The 16,167-nt window shown below is 50.3% G+C and overlaps 1 protein-coding gene across 1 annotated transcript in view; it reads left to right on the top strand.

Moving 5' to 3' along the window:
- Positions 1–16,167, top strand: part of LOC128118689 (uncharacterized) — a 193,972-nt gene that overhangs the window by 170,119 nt on the left and 7,686 nt on the right. The window contains 7 exon segments of the mRNA XM_052751515.1: positions 581–634; positions 1,450–1,617; positions 5,657–5,809; positions 6,056–6,190; positions 6,756–6,908; positions 8,953–9,162; positions 13,288–13,408. Of these exon segments, the coding sequence (XP_052607475.1) occupies positions 581–634; positions 1,450–1,617; positions 5,657–5,809; positions 6,056–6,190; positions 6,756–6,908; positions 8,953–9,162; positions 13,288–13,408 (994 nt within the window).

The following is a 16,167-nucleotide window of genomic DNA, read 5'->3' as shown; positions in this document are numbered from 1 at the left end:
TGGGTTGTTTGTTTTTTTTTAATTTGTGTGTGCACATGTGTTCATGTTCATGTGCATGTCATTTCTCAGAAACTAGCCACCTTATTTTTTGAGACATATTCTCTCACTGAAACCTGGAGCTTGCCAATTCAGTTTGGTTAGCTGGCCAGTAAGCTTCAGGGATCTCCCTGTCTCTGCCTTCCCAGAGCTGGGATTGCAAGCATGTTCCACCATGACTGGCTTGCATGTTATTTTTTGATGTTTTGTTAGAAACCCAAAGTTTAACTGCCCATGGTGGTGCAACCTTGTAACCCCAGGACTTGGGGGATAGAGACAGGAAGCTCAGAAGTTTAGGGTCACCCTCAGCCATATATTAAGTTCAAGACCAGCCTGGCATACATGAGGGAGGGAAGGAAGAAGAGAGAGAGAGAGAAAGAGAGAGATCCCAAAGTCTAACAAGCTGCCAAGTACAGCCCAAGCTACTGGCAGGACCAGGGGCCCGAGGATCTTAGAATGAGGCTGTGTAAACACCAGCAGAAAGGATTTGCTTGTGAGCTGCAGAGCCTGTGTGTTGGACTGAGCCCCGCCTTCTCCTCCTCAGGAAGTAGACTTGCTTCAAAGAAGTCAAGTTCCTCCTGAAGACTGTGCTGGTCAGGTAGGTCAGTTCCATACTCTTAGTCTGCCGGAAGCTAGTGTTGCCTGCATCAATCCCATCCGCAGCGGCCCGTGCAGGCACGCTCAAGGACTCTCGTGTCATTTTGTGTAAATGATCTTCCTAGGGGGCATTTTTCCCCTAGGGTTTTTCCTAAGTTGTCTTTGTTACGTGTTGGGAGGGGGTGTTATTTGGCAGAGTTATGTGGGCATGCTTCTCTCTTTCTTTTTTTAAATGCCAGTTAGAGTGCATTTCAAAACTGAAGAGGCATTTGGTCAAGAGGTCAAGGGAAGGCCAGTGTGGAGATGAAGGTCAAGACAGTTGAAGGGCTTATCAGAAGTACTGGGCTTAAGTACCCGTTCTTTGGAGCTCGTTCATTCATCATATTAAGAATGTTCACCAGGCAGTGGTGGCGCACGCCTTTAATCCCAGCACTTGGGAGGCAGAGACAGGTGAGTGTGAGGCCAGCCTGGGTTACAGAGTGAGTTCCAGGAAAGGCGCAAAACTACACAGAGAAACCCTGTCTCAAAAACAACAACGACAACAACAACAAAACAATGTTCTATGCAGGATGAGTGCCTTTCACCTCAGCACTAGGGAGGCAGAGGCTCGTGAATGTTAGATGTTCTGACAGTACTCAGGACTACTGGTGAGCCAACCTGAGGTTCTGCCTGCCACATCTCCACAGTAGGCCACGTGCCTTCATGAGACTGCAAATGGAGACCGTGCTAGTCTACCTGGAACTGCTCTGCTACGTGTAGCTCCTCCGTTGCTGCCCATACGTCATGTTGTATAATCCGCATTGTGTCTGATACTAGCTTGCAGAGCTCAGTCATGACATGATCATGGAAATCACGGCTCTGAGAGCCCAGCTCACAGATCGGGAAGAGGAGACTCTGAGTCTAAAACACCAGACTAGAAAAGAAGTCCAGGAGGAATACAGAGCGTTAGTGCAAGCTTTGTTTATGACCTGCTTACACATCAAGGTAAGTGTCTCACATCTGTGACGTGGGAAGCCCCATGGCTGCATACCAAGGGACCCATGGCGGAATGGCCTTTGAGGTACCAAGATATTCTTGAGCCCCCAAGATTTCAAGTGGGAAGGTTTTGTGTGGTTGGAGGCTTGGTTTGTTGAGACATGGTCTTGTTATGTAGTCCTGGCTGGCCTGGAACTTGCTATGTAGGGATCAAACGTAGGCCACCAGGCATGGTGACAAGCACCTTCACCAACTGAACCACGTCACCAGTCTGAGCTGTCATTATTCTTCCAGGACAGACACTGAGTTTTTGGAAAACTGAGTTTATGCCACACTCGAGATCTGTTGCTGGTGGAAAGAGGGGTCACCTTCTCTCCAACACCTGTCACTGTTGTTTTAGTCCAGTGAGACACCCAAGCGGGTGAGCGAAGGACCCCAGAGCCATGCTTGAGCGGACAGAGCGACAGCCTGAGAGCTGGCTGGGCGAGCTTGGAATCCGAACGAGTTTTCACAGATCCGGTTCACCTACCACATGCCCTCTGCCTTCTCCCACATGTAGATTCAGGGAGCTACCAACCTGTCAAACAAGGGCCCCCCGAAAGAGGAATGGTGGGACTCCCTTGTTACATCACTGTGGAAGCTAGTCACTGTAGAAAACTGAGCGTCAGGGACACAGGTGTCCTGTGCCTAAAATGAGCCAGCAGGGAGTTTGGTCACCCCGCCCAGAGGATTTCAGTACACCTCCACAGTGCCCTAAGTCTACAGCTTTCTTTCCCAAGCTCTCTTCTGCACTACTGGATAGTCTCTAGAGCCAGCCCCACTTAATCCCTCCCCCCCCTCTGTAGCTAAAGTTTTCCTGCCTGGCCCACAGTCAGGACAAATCTCTCTCACCTGCCAGTCCCACAGCAGCTCAGACCCGACCAAGTAAACACAGAGACTTATATTGGTTACAAACTGTATGGCCGTGGCAGGCTTCTTGCTAACTGTCCTTACAGCTTAAATTAATCCATTTCTATTAATCTATACCTTGCCACGTGGCTTGTGGCTTACCGGTACTTTACATCTTCCTTGTCCTGATGGTGGCTGGCAGTGTCTCTCTGACTCAGCCTTCCACTTCCCAGCTTTATTCTCCTCCTTGTCCCGCCTACACTTCCTGCCTAGCCAATGGCCAATCAGTGTTTTAATTATTGACTAATCAGCAACACATTTGACATACAGAACATCCCACAGCACTTCCCCCCCCTTTTTTTTTTTCAAAAAGGAAGGTTTTAACCTTAACAAATTAAAATTACATATAATTTGGGAATTTGGGCGTAGCTTCTCTTACTACTTCCTGCTGGAGGGGGGCGCTGCAGCTTATGGGGATACAAAGAAAATTTTTGGATTATGGAATAGTCCATGAGGGTGTATCGTCTGAGCCAGTTGCCTTCAAACCATTCTGGAGGTTGGATCATCTGGGCCATGGTGTCATCGGAGACCTTTCAGGGGGTCTTGGCTGGTCAAACCTGATGTATCTTAATCTGGAACAAATCCATATCCTCTGGCTTTCTGTGGGAACAAAAGAGACTCTTTTCCAAAGCAACATATCCTTATATCCAAATTTTGAAGTCAAGGTACCTTTAAAGTATAAATTTTGACATAACTCAACAGCTTTTACAATCAAATGTTTTTCTGCAGTTAAAAGTCCCAAAGACAACACAATGCAGATTCTCTGTGTAATATCCATTTTTACGTGGCTTATTTTTTATACTACCTTTACTGTCTCTTTAAAGACTTTATTTTTTAAAACTATGTATTTGTTTCTATAACTCTATATATCATCTTTTTTGTCTCTTTCAAGCCTACGTATCTTTTACACACATTGCAAACTATTACATCTGAATCTGTCTTATTGTGAATCTATTGCCTTAAACTGCAGCAGCTGTGGCTGCTGGCTCCACCCACCTCAGCTTCCCAACATGGCCATGGTTTACCGCCAGCTCTGGGAGCTATCGGGGGTCTATGCTTTTAGCGAAGCAGCGTGTAGCCCAGAAACCTCCCCTTTTTCTCTGCACCAGCAAAGGCTAAATCCACCATGCAGCTCAAAGTGCCACTTGCAAAGGCCTCATTCCTGCCATAGGCAAGTCGAGCAGGCACGCTAGGAACCCGCCAGTAGCTCAAACCAGCAGCTGCCGCTCATTTGAGAGAGACAATTAGGAACTGTTTTTAGCTCCGTTTTAGAATCTTTTCTCAGGTTTTAGGTGGAAACTCTTGCCACCACGTTGGACGCCATTTGTAGCTTGAGTTTTCCTGCCTGGCCCACAGTCAGGACAAATCTCTCTCACCTGCCAGTCCCACAGCAGCTCAGACCCGACCAAGTAAACACAGAGACTTATATTGGTTACAAACTGTATGGCCGTGGCAGGCTTCTTGCTAACTGTCCTTACAGCTTAAATTAATCCATTTCTATTAATCTATACCTTGCCACGTGGCTTGTGGCTTATCGGCATCTTCACATGCTGTTTCTCATCGTGGCAGCTGGCAGTGTCTCTCTGACTCAGCCTTCCACTTCCCAGCTTTATTCTCCTCCTTGTCCCGCCTACACTTCCTGCCTAGCCAATGGCCAATCAGTGTTTTAATTATTGACTAATCAGCAACACATTTGACATACAGAACATCCCACAGCATCCCTCCCCTCTAGAGCCAGCCCTATTTAATCCCTCCCCTCCCTCCCCTCTAGAGCCAGACCCATTTAATCCCTCCCTTCCCTCCCCTCTAGAGCCAGACCCATTTAATCCCTCCCTTCCCTCCCCTCTAGAGCCAGACCCATTTAATCCCTTACCTGCCTCTCCTCCCTGGGAGTTCCAGAACAGACCCCAGGGTTGTTTTATGAGCAGGAGACCCCATCAATGCTCTGCCTTTGTCTCCTGGGGAATATTAGAGATTTCTTCTTACTTGCAAAATACAAATGCTTACAAATATTAAATGGTCAGATTCAAAACGGCCTAGTGCTGTGGGAGGAGTCTATGAAGGCCAGCCTTTCCCGAGCAATCACTCAGGCATAAAGAGATAAAAAGTGGACTCCCAGCTTCTCCCAGACTGAAGGAGTTCCACCAAACCCCCAGAAGCAGGGAATCCCTGTCCAACTCCTTGGCCCCAAAGGCAATGTTCCCACTGATAACCAGCAATCACGCTTCCTGACATAGTTTCTAACTGGGCACCCTCCTGCCTTCCTCTCTGGGGAAGAGGTTCAGAAATAAAAGGGTGCCCATATGCCCACTTCTCATCCCTGGGACTTGTCTGCTCAGGCTGCCACAACAAAACACCATTGACTCGGTGCTAAAGCCCAGATGTTTATTTTCTCACAGTTCTGGAAGCCAAGAGTCAGAGATCAGGGGGAGAGGGTGGATTGCTCCCTTCCTAGGGAACCAGAAGCTGCCTTCTCCCTGTAGAGAGAAAGACAAAGCTGATCCTCTGCTCTTACAGGGCACACTCTCCCTGGGATAGGGACCCACCCCTATGACCTAGTTTTAACCTCAAAGGTCTTCTGTCACCAGACATTTGAGGCTGGATAGGCAGTTTGGGAGGAGTCGCGACCGAGTTCACAGCACAGAGTCTGCAGTTATGCTTACAGCAGCGTCCTGTGTCATCATCAGCCATTAGGCACAGCCGTTGGGAACAGAACATCTCATACCCAGGTTTCCACTGGAGCCGAAGGAGGCGGCCAGCCCATCTTCTTCCTTCACTTATCTATAGTTAATGAAACTCCTCAGTAGTGGCTCATCTACAATGAGAGGCTCATTAGACTGTCTCTCTGCCACCTCCCCCGCGGCTCTACCCATTGTCCTTCTGGCTCAGCTTGCCTTGGTGTTGACAAGCAAGGCATGTTCTAGGACATGTAGGTGGCCAAAAGATGAAGCCGTGCAGATTACAGACACCACTTAAGGGCCCCTACTGTGCCTGCCTGGTACTACGGAGGAAAACCATCTGGCTGGAGGGCATTTTGATCCTGCCCTTCACGGGTGCACAGGCCCACGGTACTTCCCTGACCTGAGTCTGCAATTTTCAGGAGAAGCTGGATGAGAATCAGTTTCAGTTGATCCAGAAAGTGTGTGAGCTCATCGGTGAGGTGAGAGCCGAAGGGATTGCCAATATGAAGCAGCTAAAGAAAACCTGGGGCTCTGCCAGACCTGACGGAGGAGCAGAAGAGCACGCCGCCAAAGTTCGTGACCTCACGCCTCATTTCTCCCTAGCACCCAGCCCCCCACTGGCCCGCTTAGCATCCCGAAGGGGTCTCCCCAAAACACTGTAGCAGACATTTTAAAGGGACGCTGGGCTCCTTATGGTCATGTCTCATTTTGGAAGGCGTGTTTCTGGTGTTAGCATCCGTTTCCTGGCGTTAGGAGTCCTGCCCTTCTGGGAAAAAGGACCGAGAGTGGCCGTCTCTAAAAGCAAGCCCTCTTGGCAGGAGCAGCTGCGCCCCTTGGAGCAGGACAACAGCAACACCCTGGCTGCTCTAGTGTGCAAAGCGAGGAGCCTGGGCCGCTGGCGCCTGGCTGTGCAGGAGGCTCGCCTCAGAGGTCAGCTGAGCAGGGCAGAGAAGGTGAGTGTTGGAGGGAGGCCCCTCCCCGCCATACTCCTGCCTGAAGACTGGGTGCAGCTGCCCCGCTGGTGGCAGGTGGCCGGTGGCCCGGCCATGCTAAAGAATCTGGCAGTTGGCAATTGATCAACCCCCGCTCCCCGCCCCTCGTGCTCCGGGAATAGGCAACCTTAGAGCCTTGGGAGAAATAGAAAACAGACAGGCAGAACCAGTCATGGAGATGAAAGAATGGTGCCTACGTGGGGGTGGGGGGTGGGGAGGTGTCTTTTCAGGGCTTGAGGCTACTAGCTTTGGGTTTTGCCTGAGATAATCTGAGGGAAATCTGCTTTAGACACATCCAAAGCGAAGCACATTATCGGGAGTAGTTTGGAAAGTTGCACTTGCTCGAAATCTGGAGTTACTGTGATCTGTGGCGTCATCCATAACCAAATTCACACCGGCAACGGCCAGCCAGGGCTCCAGTCCATGGGGGGTGTTAAGGAAGGGCCCACCGTGAGCTGTGGGCTAAGACTTGAGACTAAAACCACAGGAAAGAGGCTTACTTCCGGCCCCCTCCACGTGTCTGCAGGAATCCACTCACAGCAAAAGAGAATGCTTGAGAACCAAGCTAATGGCAGCGCAAGAAGTGAATCTCCTTCAGCAGCAGCTGCTGGCCGTGCGGCAGGCCCTGGCCGAAGCTCAGACTGACAACAGGAAGCTGTGGCGGCAGCAGGACACCCAGGTGTTTAGAGCCCCAGAGTTAGCCCGTCTGCGCGTGGCCGTGAGAAGGGACACCATGGTACTGGGGACAGCCACCAGAGCCTCCTAGTGTCTAGAATACCGCTGCTTGAGAAACACTGGAGTCAGTTCCCAAAGAAACTCGGGACAAATGGCCGATTAACCTATGAAGGCGGTGCTCCCAGCATCACAAGTACCTGCTACAGAATCCTGGCTCCTCTCAGTAACACACACACACACACACACACACACACACACACACACACACACACATCCCACACCCCCCCACACACACACATCCCACACCCCACACACACAGACACCACACACACACACACACACACACACACACACACACACACACACACACACCATACAGACCACACACACACACACACACACCACACAACACACACACACCACACAGACCACACACACACACACACACACACACACACAACACACACAACACACACACACACCACACAGACCACACACACACACACACTACACACCACACACACACACCACACACAACACACACACACACACACACACACATCCCACACCCCACACACACAGACACCACACACACCACACACACCCCACACTCAGACCACACACACCACACACACAGACACCACACACACCACACACACACACACACACACCACACACATCAGACACACCACACACACACACACACACACACACACCATACACACACCACACACCACACACACAGACATACACACACACACCATACACACACCACACACACAGACATACACACACACACACACACATCACACACACACACACACACCCCCCACACCCCCCACACACAGACACCACACACACCACACAGACCACACACACACACACACACACACACACACACACATACATCCCACACCCCACACACACAGACACCACACACATCACACACACCACACACACACACACACACACACACACACACACACACACACACACACAGAGTCCCTGAGCTTCGCTTCTCTTCTCTTCCCCCAGCTTTTTTCCCCTATAGAACCCAGCCATTTTGGCCACGTGGTCTCGTGGCTCTGGTCTCGTGGTCTGCTCTCTCGTGGTCCGCTCTCTCGTGGTCCGCTCTCTCGTGGTCCGCTCTCTCGTGGTGCGCTCTCTTGCTCCCTGTCTCTTCTCTTCCTCTCTCGCTCTCCTCCTTCCCCTCTCCTGTCAAGGCCCTGTCCAGTCTTCTGGACATGTGCAGGCCACTGCTTTCTCTCTCTGCTCAGGGCTCTTCCAGATGCCTCTGGCTGTCCTGTCCCTCACATCCACAATAAAACGCTTCCCCTCAACTACCTAGGAGCGGTCACGTCCCCTTCATTCGTCGGAACACAGACAAATTGCAAACTGGCCTACACTTTTCCTCCTCTTCCTCTTCCTCTTCCTCTTCCTCTTCGCCCACTTTCACTTTTTCTTTGCTTTGTTGAGATCATCTGACTCCATAGCTTCCGCTGGCTCAGGACAAGCTCAGTGACGTTTTCTTTCTCTAACTAGCTTCCCCAGCGATGTTTTGAGAGCGAAGACGAAGCTCCCTTCCACACTAATGCTACAGTGGAGTGCCCTGGCCTGCTCAGGGTTGAACCCAACCACTGCTGGTCCTAGGGAGAGAGGCTTTATGGCAATGCAAATGTAGCTTGTGGTTAATTTGAGTATTTGGTGGATAGGTCATTAGCATGAATATCATCATCCAATGTTTGGATGTGGAGAAACTCAATTTCTTGACCTGATAATGTTCTGGAGGGGCATTAGCACATCCTGGCTTTTGTCATAGTTTGCTGTGGGTTCTGGTTCCTCTGACTGAGGTCTCAGGGGTCGAAGTAGAAGCGCCAGGTGAGACAAGATCCTAGGGTTCCTGCTGCTTACCAGCCCGGGGCCAGACAGTCAGGCTCTCGTCCCCAGAGCCCAAGAAGCATGGCTGTTACGTCACCCGGCCTCAGCTGCGTCTGTTGCCCGCTGCTGCTGACCGCTCCCTTTCTTGCCCCGGCCCTCCCTTGCTGCAGGCTCAGCTGCTGAGGGAGTTGGGACACAGAGTGACTCGAGACTCTGTCACTCAGCAGCAGGTGGAGAGCATAAAAACATCTGGCCTGGAGAAGCTCCTGGAAGACGTGGAGCAGAAGGAACACCAGCTGCAGCTCCTGACGGAAGAGGCCGAGCGGGCTTCAAGACTGGGCCAGCTGCAGTGGAGGAAGACGGGCAGGGACCTGCAGCAGGTGAGGCCTGTGGAGAGCAGCCGGGACCTGGGGAGCCGCTCTCCACCCAATGTCTGCTCTCCAGGCCTCTCTGCTACCCTCACAGCAGGCTTTCCTGCTCTGTCAGCTCTAGGCACACCAGGAAATGGTTCTGTACACCACCCTGGGGCAACAGCTTACACTTCACTGTTCCAGGCTCAGAATTCCAGTGCCCTCGTGACATCCCTGAAAAACAGGTTTCCACAACTCTAACCTTTGAACTGGGGCCTTTTAGAAAATTATGAGCCATAATCTGGGAAAGGAGCAAGTATCTGAAAGCTGTAATAAGAGGTTTTTATTCGAGTGTTTCTAGAAATGCAGAGATAAACATGAAAAGTAAAAGTGGTTTACAGACATAGTTTTTATAACTCTACCCCCTAAGGGAAATAGAAAAGGGCTATTATAATGCAGGTATGGATTAATTCAAGCCCCAATAAAGCAGACTAGAGAAGGTAATTCAATAAAACCTGATGCAGAAGGTGCTTTACACATATCCACGGGTGAATAAAGCCTTTATTCATTCACTAGCGATAACAAAAGACAGAAAAGCAATTTTAAAATTAAATTGAACTATTATTGGTCAAGGGTTTCAAGGGCTCCAGGAGAATTAATCTGAATTGAAGGAACTCTAGACAAAATATTTTGAAGGGGCTGGAGATGAGCTGCGGCAGAGTAAAAGAAAATTAGAATTCCACATTTATGAACGAGGCATGGTGGCTCATGTCTAGAGTTTACACCAGGGACACTGAGGCAGGGGAATTGCCATGAGTTTGAAGTCAATCTAAGCTACACAGAATGCCAACAAAAAACTTACCTTTTGAGACTTGGTTCTGGTCCAGTGATGGACAGTTCTATTGGGACTGACTTTCGCTGACTCTTACAGAGGAGCTCAGTGAGAAGTCCCTGGGCTTCTCCACCCCAAGTGGCAATTCTCAGCCAGCAAAAGGCCACCAAGAGTCCTCCCCCCCCCCCCCACACACACACCCCACCCCTGGCCATGGCCAGCAGTGCCTTCCTTGGCCTGTCCCTAACCCATCTCATCTGCATGTTTTCATCAGAGGGCCTCTCTATAATAATCTCAGGAGGTTCAGGGTTCCAGGGAGCTTGCTTCAGGCAGGCATCTGATAATAACCTTTTGGGTAACTCAAGAGGGTGCATCAGCCCAGGCAGCTACTTTTTCTCCCAAAGTTAGAAAAAAAAATGATCCAGGTACTAACCTCATAATGACTATTAATTAAAATTCTGCTGCCAAACCAGGAGGTGGTGGCGCACGCCTTTAATCCCAGCACTCAAGAGGCAGAGGCAGGCGGATCTCTGTGAGTTCGAGGCCAGCCTGGGCTACAGAGTGAGTTCCAGGACTACATAGAGGAAACCCTGTCTTGAAAAGGAAACAAACCAACACCCCCCCCTCCCAGATCCCGCTGCCTTGCCCTTTGCCCCCCAGCGGCTGACTATGAGGAGAGGTTGGCGCCTACATCCCTCAAATCTGCTCATAGAAAACTAGTTACCCGTACTGTGTTTTCCTATCCCTGAGAAAAATTCCCGACAAAGGCCACTGAAGGGAGGGAGGTTCCTTTGGCTCACAGTCTGAGGGGACACAGCCCGTCGCGGCCGAGAAGGTGAAGGCCGCTGACGTGTCAGGCTGCTGGTGACCTCGGCTTCCCCATCAGGAAGCAGAGAGGGGCTGAGAAGCAGAACCCGACTATCAACCATGACTCCCGTGACCTACTTCCTTAAAGTTCCAGAACCTTCTAAAACACAAGCCGGGCATCAAGCATTTAAACACGTGAGCCTATGTGAGAACTTTCACGTTCAGACGATAATCCTCCATTAATTCTTATTTAGGGACTGTTGTTAATTGTTTCGTGGCAGAGATTCTGAAGGCAGTAAAATAAATGTTTTCAGGTTTTTCTCAATAAGCACACATGTCCGTCAAAACTGCTGGCTCTTTCTGAACTACCTCCTCCCCCCCACCCACCCACAGCACTTGTGTCCCTGGGTTTCTCCACCCCAAGTGGCAATTCTCAGCCAGCAAAAGGCCACCAAGATACCCCACCCCACCCCCCACCCCCGGCCATGGCCAGCAGTGGCTTCTTTGGCCTGTCCCTAACCTCCACCTCCAGGGATGACTAATAACTGACAACACCCCCTACCTGTACTGTGCCTGGAAAGGTCACTTAGGCCACAGGCCTTGGAACCATACCCCAAGCTGTAACTGGGTGGGTGACTTTGACACTCGTTGTGGCTTTTCTGTGTTAGTGTCTACATCAGTGCAAAGGAGACAGCATGCTCATGTACTTACTTCATAGGTCGGGAGGGAAGATGAAAAACTCAAATCCTGGAACAGGGACTGAGAGCCAGCTTTCAGTGGGGGTTAGTGTTTATGGTCGTGATGGGACCGTGAATGGAAGGCAAGCCTCAGAAACACATAGATAGACCTGGACTCAGCCCTCTCATTGATCGAGTGAGTGATTTTGGCCAAGGCGTGGTATACAAGGAGGGTCCTTAGTAAGCCTGCCTCTTCCCTCTGCTGGTACCTCTCAGATTTCCTGAGCCCTGACTTGACTGGGGAACTCCTGCTGTGCTTCTTCCAGCCCTCCACCCCTGGAGTATGAGGGCCAGACACCCACAGCTAGCATTCACAGGGCTATGGACCTACTTTACATGACAACACCCTGCTAACCTGAAGCTCTGATGAGCTACTGAGATCTGAACTACATTTGGGGGAACCCCACACACAGGGTCAGCTTATGGCCACAGTTACTGGTATGGAGGACTTTCTGTTTAGATTTAAAACACACAAGACTATATTTTTAAGTTTTCCCTAGAGGTGGGCTGGGGGTGTATGTCAACTCACAGAGGGCTGGCCTGGTGCGCATGAAGCCTTGAGTTGGACCCATAGCACCGTTTAGACCACACATGACTGTGATCCAGCACTTGGGGGCAGATGCAGAATCAGGAGTTTGAAGCCAGCCTAGGCTACATGAGATCCTGTCTCCAAAAGACAGACAGACAGACACACACACACACACACAGAGACAGACAGGCAGACAGACAGGGAGAGAGATTACCATAAACTTGATGATTGACAAAAACATTTATTTATCACACTTAAGTCTGAAAATGAGGTCTTAACCAGATTGGTTCCTTTTAGAGGTTGTAAGAACAAAATCTGTCCCGTGTCCCTTCCTAGTTTCAGACAGTGGCTGGTAATCCTCAGATTCCTCCCTTCGGAGGTCCAGCCCTCCAGTTTCTGCTTGTCCTGTGGTGCCATTGTTGTCATAGTTCAAAACAATCAGGGGCTCGATTTCAAAATGCCTGTGATTTGTGCAGATGAGGGACACTTTGGAACCTTCCCTGGCCTAGCCAGGGGATGCTAGGTCATTGTGCAAGGGGAGAGCTGGCCAGGGAAATGCTATGTCTGCAGGAAGTAGACTTTTCTCAGACATGAGGGGTGTGCTCAGGACCTTGCCAGCAAAGGCCAAGCCGTGATGCAGATCTGGAAGAGGGTCCCTCTTTCCTCTGCTTAAACTGTCCAGGGGCTCGTGTGGGCTCCTTCTGTAGATGCTGTGAGCTGGGCTCGAACTTCCCTTTATCCATCCAATGGAAAAGAAAAATGTTAAAAACAGTGGGTAAAGGCTCTTGCCTACAGATTTGATGACCCGACTTTGATCCATTGGAGCCACATGGGTAAAAGAAAGAACCAGTTCCCACAAGTTGTCCTCTGACTCCCACACAGACACCCTGGCATGCAGGTGACAGACAGACACATGGACACACAGATACAAATAGGTAAATAGATTAAAAAAGAAAAAAAAAGCAAATTTGTCTTTAAGGAAGCATAAAGTTGTAAATGAGCTCCTAGCAATTATAAAGCAAGGATTCCATGGATGGACTCTGGTCTTCTTTATTTAATTTAGTTTACTTTAGCTGTTCATTCTCCGGAGGACAAACTTAGGCCTGAGTTCAGCCTGTGTGGGACTCTGAAGACCAACTGCTCATCATGGGGTAGCCTTGGACCCCCACTCTCCCTCAAAAGTCACCCTGAGCCGAGGGAACTAAAGAAAGCACCGTGAAGTCTTCCCGCTTGCCTCCCTCTCTCCTCAGATGAGAAGCCGGCTTGCTCGGGAGCGCAGTGTGAAGCTAGATGCCTTGCGATGTGTGCGGGAGCTCGAGAGTCAGCTTCATGACACGGAGCAGTCATCTCCCCAGATGGGCTCCCCAAGGGGTAAGCACACCCAGTCTTGGGGGCATGAGTCAAAGAGGGGCCTTCATGACTCCAAGATTGAGTAACAACAACCCAAGGCCAGGGAGTGGGCTGTCCATGAATGTGGACCGAATGAATAACATATGGATAAAAACAAAACCAAAACCAAAAGAACTACTTCTCTGATTTGCACGAACTTATCTACTTAGTTCATTCGGTCTCAGCTGGTTAGAGCGTGTAAAATACCACCTGAAGAACGTTAAGCTTCGCATTGCTCGCATTGCTTGTTGGGGCATCTCAGTGATTTGTGGTACCAGTGACCACATTTCTAAGGTGTTATTCATGAAGTACACTATGATTGTTGGGTGCTGGGAGCTCAGGGGCTTCTGTGAAGATGTCCATCAGAGTAGCCCTCTGGACAATGTAGACAGTGGGCAGCATGGAGTCAGACCCCAGAACCACTCTGAACTGGCTTCCTCCCCTGTGAGGTGAGTACTGAATACATTCCAGATTGGTCAGAACCATCACCAAATGTTGATGGTTTGGTCATCACCAAATGACCGCAGCACAGTCACCGCCAGGATCAGTCAAGCTCCTCCTTTCCCAGCTGTAGCATAGATTGGTCGAGTGTGCAGGCTTCTGAGGGGACCACCAGACCCCTGTCACTGCTGGCTGTGTGACTTTAAGTAGGTTAATTGACCTCCACACAGGAAAATGCGAATGCCAACCTCCCAGGCTTGTTCTACACATTAGTGGAAGAACACGCATCTGACACTTTGGGTAATCTTTCGTCAGTAATTGAGCAAGATGAGTACTGCAGTTTCATACGTGTGTTTAGTTCTTTATCTGCGTTTCCTTTTGGCTGCTTGCCAACATGAATGAGCTGAGAGAACGCAGTCTTTCAGAAGCAGGCACAGTCAGGGGAGTTGGGGCTTTCTAAGAGCACAGCTGGACTTGACCCTGAAACCCACGGGCCCTCCTCCCTGCCTCGGTGCTCACCGCCGTGACCTTGCAGCGGCCTTTGGTGTCCCTGCCATTACCTAACTCTCCCTGCTGCACCAGCCCTAGGACGGAGTCCTGTTGTGACCACGGCTGCCGACCAGCTCCACGTGCCTTCTGCTATGGACCTTTTCTTCCTCGTTCTTCCCTCTAGTTCCCTCCAAAAGATGGCTTTGTAATCCCATCTGGGGGATGTCTCCCCGAGAGCTGCCATCCAGGACCCTCAGTAGCTGCCCGTGTATGGAGAAGAGCCAGAATGAGGTTCTCAGGAGGTCCCTCCTTTCTAAGATTGAGTCGGGTGGGGGGAGCTCTTTTCTAGTAGAAGTTACTGCAGGCTTCGGGTCTAGCAGATCCCCTCCACAATGTGTGTGGGAGGTTTGTAACTGGGTCCGTGGCACCCCACACATAGGCAAAAAACCCCGAGAACTGAATCTTTAAACTGTGCTTTATTCACGGAGCCAGCGATCTGAGAAGATAGTGAACTAACACGGTAGAGATCTGTCTTCGGTCTCATCAGAGCCAGCGGATTACAGGGGCGCGTGGGGGGGGGGGGGGATGCGGGGGGGGGGGAGGAAGGGGGGAGAAGGCAGCCAATCACTGCAAAGTTTCCCCTTGCCCCTCTGGTCAGGCGATCGGTCTTGCCTTTGAGGTCTGTGGTGTGGGTATTTTTTCCTTGTTTCCTCTCTGCAGGAGGCAGGTTCACAGACACAAAGGCCAGCAAGTCTTGCCTACTTAGATTGAAGGTTAACTCGGAACAAACAAACCATTGACAGTGTGCACCCAGAGATTCCTTCCTGCAGAATGGACGTGCAAATGTGCTCTTGAAGCAGGCAGGCGTAGGGGCCTGGCATCCCTCCTCCTCCTCCAATAATTCACTTACAGCCTAGCCACTTTACCTGCATGTTCTGTGCACACACCCCTCTTCAAACAATTTCCCTAGCAGCCTCAGATCTCCTCCTACATGAGACTACACATACAGTAATGATTCTCCACCCCTAACAACAATCAAATGTTAAGAGTTTCTATTTGATTGTGTTCTCAATATATTCCAGTATGAGACAGGCCGATTCAGTGGGTGCATGCACAGTAAGTCAACTGCGCCCTCAAAGTCAACTTTTGGGGAGGTTACACATCACCTTATGCTTATGCAATCGGGTGTGCATGTGATGATAAGATGCATGATGGGAAAGGATGATTCATAACAGGAGAAATGATTATATGAGCTAATCTATCAGTCAAAATAGAGAACCATCCAGTCTATGCTCCTTAAGAACCAGCCTCCTCCTTCTCTTGAGCCCTCTAAGAGGAAACCTTAGACAGTAATTGGGGCCTTGGGGTGCCCTCACTTATTTGGCTGGCTGTCAGTTTTGACAGGGGACCCCTCTCTCGTCTGTGCCTCGCCTTGTTTGGAATAAAGCTGTCTTGCTACTTTCGAAAATCTATTCCAATCCTTCAAAAAAGAGCCCAAGGACCTGGAACTCCCTGGCCTGAATTCCCACCACAGGTCGGGTGTGGTTTGGCTGTGTGAGGGGGGTAGCCCTTACAGTGAAAGCAGAGAGGTGGGTAGAACCCTTAAGGGGTTGAGCTTAGCCTGGAGATCCCTTGGCCGCTGTGGCGCAGCCCCAGGTAGTTCCTGTGGAGCCCCCTGCTACCTGGGGGTTGGGTGTCACGTTTGTGGCTTGCTGAGAGAAGAATCTGAAAAGAGACTCAGAAAGATGAAGGAACATTTTGTTTGAACTTGAGAGGAAAATGGCAACCGGGCTTATAAGCAGTCCGTCTCA

This window comes from Peromyscus californicus, unplaced genomic scaffold (assembly GCF_007827085.1).
Source record: "Peromyscus californicus insignis strain IS unplaced genomic scaffold, ASM782708v3 Scaffold_22__1_contigs__length_63687245, whole genome shotgun sequence".
NCBI classification, from domain to species: Eukaryota; Metazoa; Chordata; class Mammalia; order Rodentia; family Cricetidae; genus Peromyscus; species Peromyscus californicus.
This window is presented reverse-complemented; position numbering and strand designations above follow the sequence as displayed.